The sequence below is a fragment of the Neolamprologus multifasciatus genome, chromosome 17 (assembly GCF_963576455.1).
Source record: "Neolamprologus multifasciatus chromosome 17, fNeoMul1.2, whole genome shotgun sequence".
Lineage (NCBI taxonomy): Eukaryota > Metazoa > Chordata > Actinopteri > Cichliformes > Cichlidae > Neolamprologus > Neolamprologus multifasciatus.
In genome coordinates this window covers 3,385,861-3,401,231 of record NC_140455.1, presented here as the reverse complement: position 1 = coordinate 3,401,231, position 15,371 = coordinate 3,385,861, and the positions used below count along the sequence as shown (strand labels likewise).

Genomic DNA, 15,371 nt, shown 5'->3' with positions numbered 1-15,371 from the left:
TGTTTGAACAGAGTTCAGTTGAGATCTTCATGAATTCAGTTGCTTTCCACACGTTAGGCTGCAGTGGAAAAGTCGCGCATGACACCTGCCGTGTTTCTGGGATCTCTTTGACATGGCGGTGCTGCTGGTCCCGCCCGGCCCCATTCACATCCCGATCAGCTGGAATGGCTTGTGTTTAATTTGTCACGTAGCTGCTAAGCTTCTGGGATTCTCCATCTCTGTCTCTGAATCACTCGCTCTGTGGACGTGCACAGCTGTGATCAAACCACGCCGCCACACCCCGACTCTCTGACCACCACCGTTAATCTGCCGTTTTCACACCTGCTTTCAAATCCTTCTGTTCTCTCCTCTCTTATGTCTAGCGGACTATAACATTAGGTGCTGGCGACCGGCAAGTCATCCAGACTCCGATCAACGAGTCTCTTCCTGTCAGTGGCAGCAGTGTGGCGCAGCTCTTCAGGCAGCTCGGTACGAGCACACATGAAAATGACTTTCTTATATAGATCTGCAGAGTTACTGTAGCACTGAGTCCACGGCGTCTGCAGACAGCTGTTACTTCATGAGACATGTCACCTCATATGAGATGCATAAACAACACTGTGTGTGTGACAGAAAACGTGTTTGCTACAGGCCAGGGGAGACCCGTGGTTTCAGTGTTAAACATCAACTCTCCATGTTAGACCTTTTTATCCTCTTTGAACATGGAGATCTCCATATGCATCTCAGACATGGCTGTGGCCACGACCTTCTGTTTCTGAGAGCCAGCCAATCAGAGGATAGTTTGCTTACAGTTTGACACTTTTAGTGTTGAAAGAATAAATGCAGGTCGATTCTATCAAATATGATGAAACTTTAAAATCACCAATATTTCTGAGTGCATGCAGCAGGTGAGGTAGATGACGCGTCCTCTGCTCTGTCCTCAGGTATAGCCAATGTTCTCTGTCTGTTCTGCGCCGCCCTGACGGAGCATAAAATCCTGTTCCTGTCCAGCAGCTACCAGAGACTAACGGACGCCTGCCGGGCGTTGCTGGCCATCATGTTTCCTCTCAAATACAGGTACGTCCCGCTACTGTTGATGAAGCCACGCTGTAGACACTGCTGAGAGCAGGTGTGTAAAGTCTCTTGTTGTTGTGTTTCCTCAGCTTCACTTACATTCCCATCCTACCTGGAAAACTCCTCGAGGTCCTGAGCACGCCCACGCCCTTCATCATTGGTGTCAACTCCTTCTTCCGCTCTGAGACTCAAGAGCTGGTGGGTCCTCACTGTTTGCACCTTAGTAAATATGAGGCAATATGAGGTAGTTTTCATCAGTGCGACAGCAAAGAGCAGTGTCAGCAACGGTAAGGCTGAACTTACCCAGACAGGAGTGTTGTTGTGTGTCATCGACCTGACGGAGCTTTTCTTTAACAACCCACCAGCCGTGGAGGCGGGTCTTATCTTTAGCAGTGGAATAGTTGAGCATTTTATTTATGTCTGTCTTTAAAAAATATACCTGGATATCCTTCAACATGTTTATGTTTTGTGAGCTTATATATGATTAAAGTGACATCAGCAGTAGGGATGCACCGATACCACTTTTTTTGGAAACGAGTACGAGTACTTGCATTTCAGTACTCGCTGATACCGAGTACTTAATAAAAACATGATTTAAATTTACAGGTAACAGCTTTAGTCCTATAATTTAACAAAAAAAAACAAGGGACTAGTTTGGAATTAAGAACATTTATTTAAAATGAAAAGCATGTTGTATGCAACATATTACAGAATAAATAATTATAAAAAACAAAATTTAATTTTAAATTTGTTCGTCTGTTTCTCTGTTTAGAAGTCTCACTAGCACAGTCACAGCTGGGATGACATCAGAGGCTAGTGCGTCGTAGCTGCTCACTTTTTTAGTTGGTTCCTCAAAGGGGGCGAGGATGGCAACAGTCGTCTCCATAAGAGCCCATTGGTGAGCGGTGAGATAGTCAGGGAGTTCATGCTCGGACACGCCCAGCACTCGTGCTGTTCCAGCGCGTCTGTACGTCCTGCTGCAGTCTCTTTATTGGCTGGTTGAGCTGTCCCTGAATGTCCTCGAGGCGGGAGTAGGCTAAGGCGGAGTGTTTAAAATGCCCAACTATTTTCTGTCCCACTGCTGTAGCATCAGCTATGCTGCTCTGTGCTAATAAGCGTGGGTAAATAAGCGTGGGTAAATAAGCGTGGGTAAATAAGCGTGGGTAAATAAGCGTGGGTAAACTCTTTGTACTCGTTGTCGTGTTTTTGGTGCTTGATTAAATTACTTGTGTTAAATGCGCTACCTTTAGAGCCTCTGGACAATTTCTCTGAGCACAATTTGAAGTCCGCCTTTGTTTTCGCGTCTTTGAAATAGTTCCACACGGCTGACTTGTCTCGCCTGCCCTTCTCTCAGCTCTGAGCTGCAGCCGGGGCCTGGGGGCGGGCACTCAGGGCCTGGGGGCGGGCACTCAGGGCCTGGGGGCGGGCACTCAGGGCCTGTGATTAACTCCTTACATGCCGCTCAAACATAGACAGGTCTCAGACCGTGGTATCGGGGGACTTTTAATGAGTACGAGTACTTTAGAAAATGTGGTATCGAGGCCGATACCCGATACCGGTATCGGTATTGGTGCATCCCTAATCAGCAGTATTTGGAAGTGTGTCGGCAGGGAGCGCTGTCCTGGTACAAGAGTTTGTTCTAAAAAGACGAAGCTGTCTTTGAGGGGACGATGAACGAACTCCTGCTTAGGCTAAAGCTCCCGTCCTTGTGATTTGGGGCTTTTAATAATTTCTTTAGGTGAAATTACTGAACAGTGTTTTATTACCTGATAAAGCAAGAAATGTGTGCACACGTGTCCAGGTTCAGATACGTGTCTGTACCCTCACGGTTTGATCGAACCAGATGCTGTTGATGGCCAGTGCAGGCTTCCACACAAGGCACCCACAGACACTAGTGGGAACTAGTTTAACGCTGTGTGGAGTCGAGAGGGACCAAAGTAAACGTTCGTGCCCACGATGAGTGTGAACGTCTGATCACAGCTGTGGAGCTTCAGCACTGACACCAGAAAGCTTTTGTTTTTAAGGTGGACGTCACGTGTCTGTGTCAGTGACGACTGCTCGCCACGTGACGCGTGTCTAAATGAGGCTTTTGAGCTGCGTTCGCCGCTGTAAACGTTTAGTGACAATCATCAAACAGCTGTGGAAGGGAAATGAACACGAGAGCAGGTTAGCGACACACACCCATCTGTGCCAACCCTGCGCTGTATCAGCACTGACACAATCACACATGCCTGCACAGTGCACTCTATAAACAGCTGCTGCAGGCGGGGTAGATCTGTGATATGGTCGTGTTTAAAGGACAAAGGCCTCGTTTCACACAGTCACACAGGGACAGCTTTCTCTGTGAAAATCAGTAAGAAAAGCTCTGACACGGCTCGTAGCTGTGAGTCTGTGAACTCGTCTTTGATTAAGCTGCTGCCATCCAGCTGTTTGCTACCTGCTAACCTTTGTAGATGCTTTGTCATGTAGTCGTCTTTGTAAACTCGGCCAAGACGCAGCAGAGTGCAGGACAGTAGTTGGTGATTCGGTGTCACGATTGAGGGAAACCAGGTTATTAAGGTGATGATTGTGTTAATGGATCCTCGTGAGCGGCACTGATCACGTGGCTGCGTGCTGCCCCATCACAGCCTGTAGCTGCTCTTACAACAAGGCTGTGTTTTCTACCTTTACTGTAAGAGCAGTGGTTGTGTGTCACTGATATGTGACTGTGCGCTCGTTGGTCATGTAACGAGCAGCTGCTCAGAGGCCACTTTGTTGCTGTGTTTGTCTTCCACTTGATCTAATCAGCTCCTGTTTCACTTCTTATCAGCACTCCCAGAAGCACAGATGTTAATCGTGTGTGTGTGTGTGTGTGTGTGCAGCTGGACGTGATCATTGCCGACCTGGATGGAGGCACAGTTACCATCCCCGAGTGCGTGCACATCTCCCTGCTGCCTGAACCTCTGCTGCAGCAGACGCAGACGGCGCTCTCCATGGTAAGAGCTGCAGCTTAAACACAAACAAAGCCACAACGCACACGATTACTGGGAAATCTCAGCAGCATCACGTGGGTGGTTTCTACCACCAGACTTCCCAGTGCTCTTTATGGGATTAGGTGCCAGTAACATGTTCAGGAAGTGCTTCTCTTTCCTAGTATTGACTTCACCTGTTTGATAGGAATAAGAGATTTTGTCCAGTGCTCCAGTCCCTGTGTGAAACAGTCCTGGTAGATTAGACTCCAAGCATGTTATTGAAGTAAAAACATGTAAATACAAGCAGGGATGCACTGAAAACATTTAAGGTGGGACTTTGTCATTAATCACGTCGAAATACTGCACAGCAGTGTGTTCTTGTTGGGCTTGATTGGGGTGGAGCTCATTTCCAAGTATGATTTTTTTATACCTGCCAAAAAAGTCATTTAAGAAGTGCAGAGTGTGTCCGTTATCACAGCTGAGAGCACAAAATAGTTGAAACTGTCGACCCAAGAGGGACATAAATCATAAATCAATAGATGAAAGTGCAGAGTGTGTCGTCACCTTAACTGTGGAAATGCAGCAGGTGTGTTTTGAAGCAGCCTTTGTAGAACTTAGTGTTGAGTTATCTGATGAATGCACAGAGACGTCAGTTTGTACTGAGGCACAGCGCCTCAGCTTTTGCTTATTACTACATTTGAATGGTTATGTCATTGATAGGATTTCCCCTTTTTTAAGCCCTGCTGCTGCGATGCAGCGCGCTCACCAACCAAACACTGTTCTTCTTATCAAGCTGTTCTTCAGCTCCTCCCAGCACTGCAGCACCCGCCCTTTCTGAGAAACACTTCTTATAAATACCTCCAGCTTCCTTATTATTGATAAAGGCCCAATACATCGATTTTCCTTCCTGCTTCCTTTGTCAGCTCTGTTTGCTCTGTGCAAATCTCATAACAATGGAGATGATAGAGCCAAGCAGCAGCAGCACTTGTTCGTACGCGTGACCATGTCAGCTGTGAGTCAATTGGTTTGAGCTACAGGAAGTGATATCCAGTTTATGAGCCGTTTACTGGACATGCAGTCATTTTACAGTCTGAGTAAACTGTAGTGAGAAATAATATGTAAACACAAAGTGTTGATCACAGTTATACAGCGGTCATAAAACACTCACAGCCCTTTGCTTTTCATGCTTTGTTCTTTTCCTGCATATGAAACATGGACAAACTTAGTAAGTCGTTAACAGAGAAGCTGAGAGTGAAGCACAGATGTGCAGATAACATGCAGGCCTGAGCTGCTGCTGCTGCAGCACTTTAAACACCGCAGGCTCGTCCACACATGTCAGATTAACACAACTGCAACTTCATTTGTTCCATAGATAAACACAGAAGTGCATGCTTGAATACGAAGTCAAAGGTAAAAAGGCTCCTCTTGATCTGCTGTATTTAAATACAGTTTTGTGTTTGAATAGGTTCCATTGTTGGATAAACGATCACGTGTTTCTCCAGTTAGAGTTTCGTCCTGTCGTCACAGAAACATTTAGATCAAAAGTAGTTTTCTTTTATCGAGTGATGACAAGTCAAACTAAACACTCACACGTCTGCCAGATAAACTCTGTGTTCTGCTTGTAGATAATGTCTGTTGGAGTAAACGACTGAGCTCGTCACAAACCACAGGAGAGCTTCTCTGTGCACGGAGACAAAGCGTAGAGTGTGTTTATTTGGAGGAGGGTGACTTTGCATTTTCAGCGCAGACATGCAGCCTGGTATTTGAACTTGTCAGGCTCTTCCCACGGACACTGTTTCTTTTTAGACACTCATCAACAGTAACGTGAGAGAAGAGTGCCGAATGATTATAATCGATATCTGTTTCAGTGCTGAGAGCTTACGCTGCAGTAAGGATGCTAATGCTAAGTGCAGCGCTGGTAGGTGAGTAATCTGTTAGACCGTGTGCTGCTTTAGAAAACGTGACCGAAGATGAAGATGAAGAGCTGCAGAATGCTTGTGTGTCCTGAAGAGTGTTTTTAGCCTGCACTGCACTGCCATGATCCAAACTCTTTGTTGTTCAGAGAGGCCGTGGTTGTGGTTGCATGTTGCAGCTCCCCGTGGATTCATCGTGAATTCCCTTGATTGTGGGACGTCAGACTTTCCGGCCTGGATAAACAGGAATGCCTCGTGCATAAACTACCTTATCTGTATCTGATCCTCATCCTGTCACCTGTTAGCTTCAGCTGGAGGTTTCTTCCTGTTAAAGAGAGTTTTTCCTTCCCACTGTTGCCAAGCGCTTGCTCAGAGGGCGTCGTCTGATTGGTGGGTTTCTCTGTATTATTGTGGAGTCTTTACAGTATGCAGTACGTTGAGGTGAATGTTGCTGTGATTCGGGGCTGTATGAACTGAACCTCTCCTGCCTGAGCAGACTGTGTTCTGATTGGTTCACGTTCCCTCCTCAGCGCTGACTCTTGTCCAGCTGACGGACTATTTGAACATCGTGCGGCCTCCGCTGCACCCCCGTGTGCTGCACGTTTCATCTCTGCGTTTAGTAACTGTGTTGTTTTAGAGACCCTGTTGTGTCTGACTGAGAGTGAATATCGTGTTGGTTTAGTTTGGTGTTATGTGATCACTGTCTCAGGCTACATCGATGAGCCACAGATGTTGTTGCAGCAGCATCATACGACAGCTCTGTGTCCTCCAGAGAGACACTGAACTTGGCCCTGCTGACTTAGGCCACATACCAAAGACGTCAGGGCTCAAAGAAATAGATTTAATAGAAAATAATTTATTTTGAAAGTTTTGTTTTTGTCACTGCGCCGTTCTGTGTGCTTCATGACTCTTAACCCTGAGACTGCTGTGGTGCTGACACTGCTCTGATAGTTCACTGGGTTATAGGCCTGCGTCCTCAGCTGGCAGAGCTGCGTGAAAACAAACTGACACACAGACTGTTACTAAAGGATCCCAAAGTCCAGGCGCACCACATATCTGCCACACTGACGGCCCTGCGTGTGAAGCTGATCGGGGGCTCATCTGTTCAGTTGTCCCTCAGTGTGCTGCTGCTTTGGATCAGCTCCAGGAACCACGCTGATGCTGGAGACGGTTGGATAGCAACCATAAACCAGGGCTTAGCTGCTCAGCTGTCTGCACACTTAGCCAGATGAATTTGTTCTGAGCCTAAAAGCTGTAACCAAGCATGATGTGTGTCTGCACACTGTGCCACTGACTTACTCTTCTTCTGAGTTTCCCCAGATGTTGTTCACATCTGACAGGAAACTTGTAGTGTAGTGTAGTAAATGTGCTTTAACCCTTTAAAACCGGTCGGAGCGGGCACGCTCCATTTTGCGTAACTATTTTTAAATCCTTGTAGCTCTGCAACCACGTGAGCTAGCGCAATAATTTTTTTTGCATATGAAACCGGAGGAGTTGTACTTACATCTTATGCCATCAGCTTGTCCTCGGTCACAGTTTCCTTCCACATATAGTTTTGCAAAAACTGCATAAAAAGCACTTGCAGCAACAAAAACATAATATTCCAGAAACAGGCTTTGCTGATCCGATCAGCTGTTTGTAACACTTCCTACGTCCATCAGCGCGAACTTTTGCATGTCCGCCATGACCTGCCCGAAACCGGAAGTGACGTCATTTCGCGGAAATGTAGTTTTTTACCATCAGGGCCTCATGAGCCTATACTGGTGTTTTTAAAAGTTATCTTTGACTTTATGACTTTCTGTGTCATTTCTGGGATGCTTAGGACTCATATTGCTGCTGGAAATAGTTTATTTTGATGCATATGCTGCTTTTTTGCAGATTTGCATTGTAATATTTATTTTCGTTTTTCCTGCAGTGTATAAAAATTGGTGTATTTCAAAAATAAAACTATGAAGACACTCAAAATAAATTTCCTGTGGTGGGAAACTATTTTGTGCAACTTTTTTGTATTTACAGTTTTGAGGGATAAGCCTCTTAAATTTCTCTAACTAGAAATATATGTTAAAAAAACAAAAACAATTTTCAATTTTTTTGTAGTTTATTGCACTTTTTTGCAATTTATGTAATTACTATGCACTTAATGCAGACATATTATTAAAATCTGGGCTATAATGGTTGTATTGATGTATAGCAACTTGAAATGCTCCCAAAAATGGCTCCACAGCATGTAAACATATAATATAAGCTCTGGCGGACTTGGTTCTATGGTAGGTCTTAAAGGGTTAACCACGTAGTCTAGTGAACAAGCTCAGAGCTCCATCACTCTGAAAGCTTGGAGTTTGTGCTGTTGTCTGTATCAGCAGGAATCAGCAGCTTGTGCTCAGCAGTGATGGACTTTGTTTTCTGTTCCTGCAGGTTTTGGATCCGGAGCTGGAAGTTGCCGATCATGCATTCACCCCACAGTCCACGACACCCTCTGCTCTCAAAATCCAGGCAAGGAGTAAACTCATGTAGTGATATAAGTGTTTGATCTATACGCTGTAATTACACAACACCAGCATTAGTGTTTTTGTCGATGGCATAAAAGAGGTGGTGGAGGTCATAAACACTGGAGCAGCAGGTTCAGGCTTCCAGACTCTTTCAGTTCCTCTGTGTGAAAGTCGTCTTTACTGTGTGCGTTTCAGGACAAGGAGATCCGAGCGGTCTTTCTGTGGCTGTTCGCTCGGCTCTTCCAGGGCTATCGCTGGTGTTTACATATCATCCGCATTCACCCAGAGCCTGTGATTCGCTTCCATAAGGTACAGGAATGTCCTGGCACAGCACGCCGCTGTTAATGTGCATCACAGGAAACAAATAGTCTTGATGGGATTGGTGCTAACGTTTTTCCACAGGCTGCCTTCCTGGGCCAGAGGGCGTTGTCAGAGGACGACTTCCTCACCAAGGTGTTAGACGGCATGGCGTTCGCCGGCTTTGTGTCGGAGAGAGGTCCCCCCTACAGAGCCACCGACCTGTTTGATGACGTAAGTCTTTCAACACAAGAATCTACCCGTTCGCTCCTGTTTGTGCGATCACAGAGCACAGTGCTTCATGACAGCTACCAGTGGAAAAACGTGTTAAGCTGACATGTCAGCACATGTTCGAGTCTCTGGGAAAAAGGAATCAGCCAGGAGGCCGTGCAGCATGTGGCTGCCAGGATTTACCTGTGTGCAGGCAGCTGGTTTGAAAGGATTTCCCCAATAACAATGTTGTTGTTAAACATGTTCACTGACGGGTGCTCAGACAAAATTCTGGGACATGGTGGGCCACGAAGGATGCACCAACCCATCCTTCAAATCTGGGGAAGAGGAGGACGCATCTGTCGTTTGCAGTCGGAGGAGTCTTCAAGTTTGGACAGCCTTCATCTGTCGCTGTAATGTAATCGGCCTTTGAATTTGGACACAACTACGATACAGGAGGCTGCTGCTGCTTCTTCTTCTTCTAGCAGCTTGTACATGCAGTGCTGCCACCTTCTGTTTCAGTCCGTTATTACACTCTTTTTTTTTTGACACTTTTTATTTATTTAGGAACATTTTTATGCAACAAGATAAAAGAAAAAAAAAAGAAAAAACAGAAACAATATGAGGTCATGGGAAGATAACATACGCCCGTACATACATCTGCACATCCACATATACATACGTCAGCAAGTCTGCATTACTAATTCTATGCATTAAAGGGTGCTGCCACAAGCTGTAAAGTCCAGCCATTTCCTCCATCGTCTCCTTCCCAAATCTCCCTGCAGTCGCAGAGTGAAAGTCATACATTCCATCAGCTTAACGTCTTCCACTATAGAGGTAAAAAGTGTTACAGTGGGAGGGTCTCTACAGAGCCAGCGTTTTGTCATGGCCTTCTTCGCAGAAGCCAAGAGAACTTTCAGAAGATAAACATCATCTGCAACTAACTAACTAGTCAACAAGTCAAGTGTGGCTCAGGCGGTTGAGCAGATCAGCTACTGACTGGAAGGTTGGTGGTTCGATCCTTGGCTTCCCCAGTCTGCATGCCAAGTATCCTCGGGCAAGATACTGACCTCAAGCTGCCCTCTGATGCGTCCAGTGGAGTGTGAATGTGTGAATGCTTAGATTACACTTAAGTATAGAAGGAAGTGCTTGTATGAGTGGGTGTGAATGTTGTAGAGACGCGCTGTATAAGGATCAGTGCATTTACCATGAACACACAAACCTTTACTGACGTAACTGAAAACACCAACCTGGTGTAACAATCGTTGGTCACTGAGCACCGTGTGGCTCAGATATGGAAGAAAGCTGCTAACATCACTGCCGTCCTCTTCCTACAGCTGGTAGCAAACCAGGTGGAGCGGATACGACAAGAGGAGGCCTGTCCGCACAAAGTCATGAACCACGCCAAGGAGGTTGCAGAGCAGCTCTTCAAAAACGTGCGTTTCATCGATTGAACTTACGGTTTCTGTTTGTCACCATTGTTTCCTCCGTTCTTCCTTCAACGATCGCCGTCTGTCTTCTCTCTCAGGAGAATCCCTACCCCGCTGTGGCCATGCACAAAATCCAGCGACCGTCAGAAAACGGTCACAACAACGCACAGAATCGGGCGCCTTTCCCCTTGCTGGACGACGTAGCGGTGCAGCTGTTCATCGATCACGCCGCTGCCAAGCTCAAGACCGCACCTCCCGCCGTCAAGCCGGAGCTCAAGAGCATGGTGCCATCTGGGCCGCCGCTGGGTGAGCTGTTAGCATGCACGTGACCCGACTGCAAACTCGTATCGGCTGAAGCCTCAGTGTGGTGAGACTGTGAGGTTAACTGAAGGTGGCAAACAGCCGCTCTGAGCTGGCCAGTTAAACTTCCTGTGTTAACCTCATACAGTCTGACAGTGTCTGCGTAGGAGGCGTGGCTTCTGTGCTGTGGTGTCTGACGCCCTTTGCTCCACAGGAGATGTCGTGGACAGGAACGGCAACGTGATGGCTAACAGCGCTCGCAGACTGGAGGTGGTCAGGAACTGCATCACGTACATTTTTGAGAACAAAATGCTGGAGGCCAAGAAGGTAAAGACGTGTGTGTCTGTGACGCACAAACCTTTGTTCAGCTGTTTTTGTGTGTTGATCGTGGTCGTTTGTCACGTCGTCTGTGCAGCTGATGCCAGCGGTGCTGCGGGCGTTGAAGGGTCGGGCAGCTCGCGTGTGTTTGACTCAGGAGCTCAATCAACACGTCCTGCAGAACCGAGCTGTCCTGGATGACCAGCAGTTTGACTACATCGTGCGCATGATGAACTGCACCTTACAGGTGAGCCGGCACACTAATAGTGTCGAAGCACGCCACGAGGAGGTGCCTGTGGCTGTCGCAAAACAAGCCGCTGAACGGCATTATGGGAAGTGTTCAGAGTGTGACCCGTACTGACATCAGGTCGCAGCTTTGACTTCCTCCAGAATGATTTTCAGTAATCGCTGTGTTGCTGTTGTTCACTCGTCAGCTTTCCACAGCTGCAGCACGTCGACCTGCTGCTGCCCAGAGCAGCTGTTTGACTTCCTGTTTGGACGATAAGCCTAAACTGTGTCTTCATTGACTCCTCTGTCATTTTCAGTCATGTGCAGGAGATGTATACATGCTAATCACATGTCACAGAAGTCTTTGCAGGTCGAGCGTGAAGCCTCACACACGAGCTCAGTCCTTTCCTGCTCTTTCTGCTCAGGACTGTTCACACATGGATGAACACGGGATCGCGGCGGCGCTTCTTCCCCTGGTCACAGCCTTCTGCAGAGTGAGTGCAGCCTTCCTCAAATGAGAGTTCGCCCACACTGTACAGCTTGAGGTGTTACTGAGCCTGTGATTGGACGTCTGTGTTCTGTCTGACAGAAACTGGGAGCAGGCGTCACCCAGTTCGCCTACAGCTGTGTGCAGGAGCACATGGTGTGGACCAACATGCAGTTCTGGGAGGCCATGTTCTACAGCGACGTCCAGAACCACATCCGACACCTGTACCTGGAGACGGAGGACGGAGGGCAGCACAACAACTCGGTGAGCAGAGCGCCCGCGTGTCCCACGCTCCGCACGTGTGATTGAAAGTTCGCCGTCTAACTGACGGAGCTTTGTTCCTCCTGATGTGTTCTCAGGAACAGCACGTCGCCTCGGGCAACAGAAGGGAAATCGGCGCCCTGGAGCTGGCGTCGGAGCAGAGCCGGCTGTGGCCGACGCTCTGCAAAGAAATGCAGATGGAGCGCGTGCAGAAGGAGGAGAGCACGGTGTTCAGCCAGGCCATCCACTACGCCAACAGGATGAGCTACCTGCTGCTCCCGCTGGACACCAGCAAGAACCGGCTGCTGCGGAGCTCCGGCCTCGGCGACGTGGAGAGCGTCAGCAACAGCTACGTCACAAACAGGTAGGAGCACCCGTCTGCCCACAGAGGGCGCACCACAGCGACGGACGTTTTGCCACCACAAACAACTCTTTAGATGTTTTTATCTTCACACAGTCCAGCTGAACATGTCTTAGTAAATACTGTCACACTCAAATCAGCTGATTGGCTGAGACATCAAATGTCTGTTTTTGTTTTGTCTCATTCACTTTGTGTTTAGTAAGACAGGCTTTTATTGTGAAATCCCAACATCTGTCTTTAAAACAGAGACCTTCCTTTTATTCTGTGACCAGCACGGGCATCGCCCATGAGTGTGGCGTTATTGTGTACATCGAGTTGTTCGATCAGCTGGGGCTTCGTCCATGTTCAGTGTGTTTGTGTTGCAGCATTGCAGGCAGCATGGCGGAAAGCTACGACACGGAGAGCGGCTTTGAAGACGCAGAGAGCTCCGACGTGGCCAACTCCGTGGTGCGCTTCATTAACCGCTTTGTCGATAAAGTGTGCAATGAGAGCGGCGTGACCAACGAGCACCTCAAAGCTCTCCACGCCATGATACCAGGTATGGACGAATCACCGTGTCAGCGACACGCATGAAACGCTCGAGCCTCACGCTGCGTCTCTGCACTCTCACATTTGCAGATATCGTTCAGATGCACATCGAGACGTTGGAAGCAGTCCACAGGGAGAGTAAGAGACTGCCTCCCATCCAAAAGGTAACCAATTCATATTTTTACATCCTACTGGACAAAGGCCGTGCAGAACCCCAACCAGCCCCGCCCACTCCCCTCTTCACCAATCCCTTCAGCTCAGGCTCAAAGCGCCACGGCAGGTACGTCTGTCAGCTGGAGACAGAAGCGTGTGACTCGCAGCACGTCGGAGCCGTGCATGTGGGGTGTGCGGTCTGCTATCTGAGGCCGGAGCGGCCTTCAGAGCGGCGTGCCTTCCATCTGAAGGGTGCTGTTGATGATGGCTGTATGTGAGCTCGATCTAAGGGCGCTCTCCATCTGTGTCCTGCTCTCACAGCATGCAGGCTCAGGCAATAACAACTGAACGTGTGGCTCAGGGTGTTACTGCGACACACTCCCAAAGCTGTAATTGATGTCTGCTCTTTAGAAATCTCCCAGGCCTCACCGCAGGACAGGAAGTGATGTAAGGGTCTAGAGGAAAAAGCCAGCTTCTTGTTTGCTCTTGTTCATTTTCAGCAGTCCGCCCACTGAGACCATCGCTGCACATGTGACATGTTTCTCTTTGTGTCGTGGGCGCATGCACTGGTGCAGGTTGCCCTCAGCACGGGTGTGAGAGCATGCAACGGTTGCAGTGTGTTCCTGTGACTAAGATAACCGCATGTAGTTTTAGACGTCCTCTGTTGCAGGACAGTAAACCTCATTGCAGTTGGAGCAGTTGTCTGTCGGCCATGTTTGGCGGTGATGGCGTAGCGTCATCTCTGTCGCTCTCTGCTGTGTCTTTCAGCCCAAGCTGCTGAGGCCGACTCTGCTGCCTGGCGAGGAGCTGGTGATGGAAGGCATGCGTGTTCACCTGATCCCCGATGGGCGAGAGGAGGCCACGGGGCTAATGGGAGGTCCGCCTCTACTGCCAGCGGAGGGCGCCATCTTCCTTACCACGTACCGGCTCATCTTCAAGGGCACGCCCACCGATCCACTGGGTAAGAGGAGTTTTGGCTGCGACTCTGTCGATCGTCCTGTTCTGTCGCTGACCGCGGTGTCCTCCTGCAGTTGGAGAGCAGGCAGTCACTCGCTCCTTCCCCGTCGCCTCGCTGACGAAGGAGAAGAGGATATCGGTCTCGTTAACAACGGACCACTTTGTCCAGGAGGGGCTCCAGCTGCGGTCCTGCACCTTCCAGGTACCGTCCTCACAATCACGCCGATCAGCTCTCAGCCAAACTAGAATCTGGCGCTCTGACCTCGTGTTGTGTCTGTCTCTGTGTAGCTTATGAAGATTGCATTTGATGAGGAGGTGGCGTCTGATCTGGCGGAAGTTTTCAGGAAGCATTTGCACAAACTGCGTTACCCTCAGCACGTGCAGGGCACCTTCGCCTTCACTGTGGGGCAGAGTGGCAAAATGGTGGTGGAGCACAAGACGAAGGACAAGAACCAGTCGCTCAAGTAAGTGTGGAGGGAGTGAACCTGACGCTGTGAGTAGAAGAAGAGCGCCATCAGTCAGCACCGCGAGAGTCACGTCAGGATGTTAGATCACTGACCCGTCACTTCCTGTGGGCGGGCCAGCAGGTGACACAGCTGTAACATCAGGAACGTCAGTGCTCACACACACAGACACACACGCTCACACACACACACGCTCACACACTCACACGCACACACAGACACACACACTCACACACACACAGAGACACACTCACACAGACACACACACACTCACACAGACACACAGACACACACACTCTCACACGCTCACACACACGCTCACACACTCACACGCACACACAGACACACACACTCTCACACACACACAGACACACACACGCACAGACACACACACGCACAGACACACACGCACAGACACACACGCACAGACACACAGACACACACAGACACAGACACACACGCACAGACACACACACGCACAGACACACACACGCACAGACACACACACGCACAGACACACACGCACAGACACACACACACACACAGACACACACAGACACAGACACACACGCACAGACACACACACGCACAGACACACACACGCTCACACACTCACACGCACACACAGACACACACACTCTCACACACACACAGACACACACGCACAGACACACACACGCACAGACACACACGCACAGACACACACGCACAGACACACACACGCACAGACACACACGCACAGACACACACACACACACAGACACACACAGACACAGACACACACGCACAGACACACACACGCACAGACACACACACGCACACACACACACACACAGTAAAGAGAATTTGAGGACTGTAGGAAAAAGGCTCTTGAATAATGAGTCGGTGGCAAACAGCTGCTTCCATCTCTGCTCTCTGCTACAAACCCTCCGTTCACTCTGACTCGTCTCTGTGACACAACATGACGCACA

General features: G+C 48.8%; 1 protein-coding gene across 7 annotated transcripts in view; it reads left to right on the top strand.

Annotated features, from left to right (window-relative positions):
• The window catches only part of sbf1 (SET binding factor 1), a 49,146-nt gene that overhangs the window by 27,538 nt on the left and 6,237 nt on the right, over window positions 1-15,371 (top strand). For all 7 annotated transcript variants that reach the window (XM_085138940.1, XM_085138944.1, XM_085138941.1 and 4 more), the window contains 19 exons: window positions 363-468; window positions 924-1,056; window positions 1,143-1,251; window positions 3,915-4,028; window positions 8,333-8,410; window positions 8,602-8,715; window positions 8,809-8,937; window positions 10,251-10,349; window positions 10,442-10,649; window positions 10,858-10,970; window positions 11,059-11,208; window positions 11,615-11,683; window positions 11,779-11,940; window positions 12,036-12,301; window positions 12,664-12,836; window positions 12,917-12,990; window positions 13,748-13,940; window positions 14,011-14,138; window positions 14,225-14,400. In XM_085138940.1, the coding sequence (XP_084995066.1) occupies window positions 363-468; window positions 924-1,056; window positions 1,143-1,251; window positions 3,915-4,028; window positions 8,333-8,410; window positions 8,602-8,715; window positions 8,809-8,937; window positions 10,251-10,349; window positions 10,442-10,649; window positions 10,858-10,970; window positions 11,059-11,208; window positions 11,615-11,683; window positions 11,779-11,940; window positions 12,036-12,301; window positions 12,664-12,836; window positions 12,917-12,990; window positions 13,748-13,940; window positions 14,011-14,138; window positions 14,225-14,400 (2,594 nt within the window). The remainder of the gene's footprint in view (window positions 1-362; window positions 469-923; window positions 1,057-1,142; window positions 1,252-3,914; window positions 4,029-8,332; window positions 8,411-8,601; window positions 8,716-8,808; window positions 8,938-10,250; window positions 10,350-10,441; window positions 10,650-10,857; window positions 10,971-11,058; window positions 11,209-11,614; window positions 11,684-11,778; window positions 11,941-12,035; window positions 12,302-12,663; window positions 12,837-12,916; window positions 12,991-13,747; window positions 13,941-14,010; window positions 14,139-14,224; window positions 14,401-15,371) is intronic.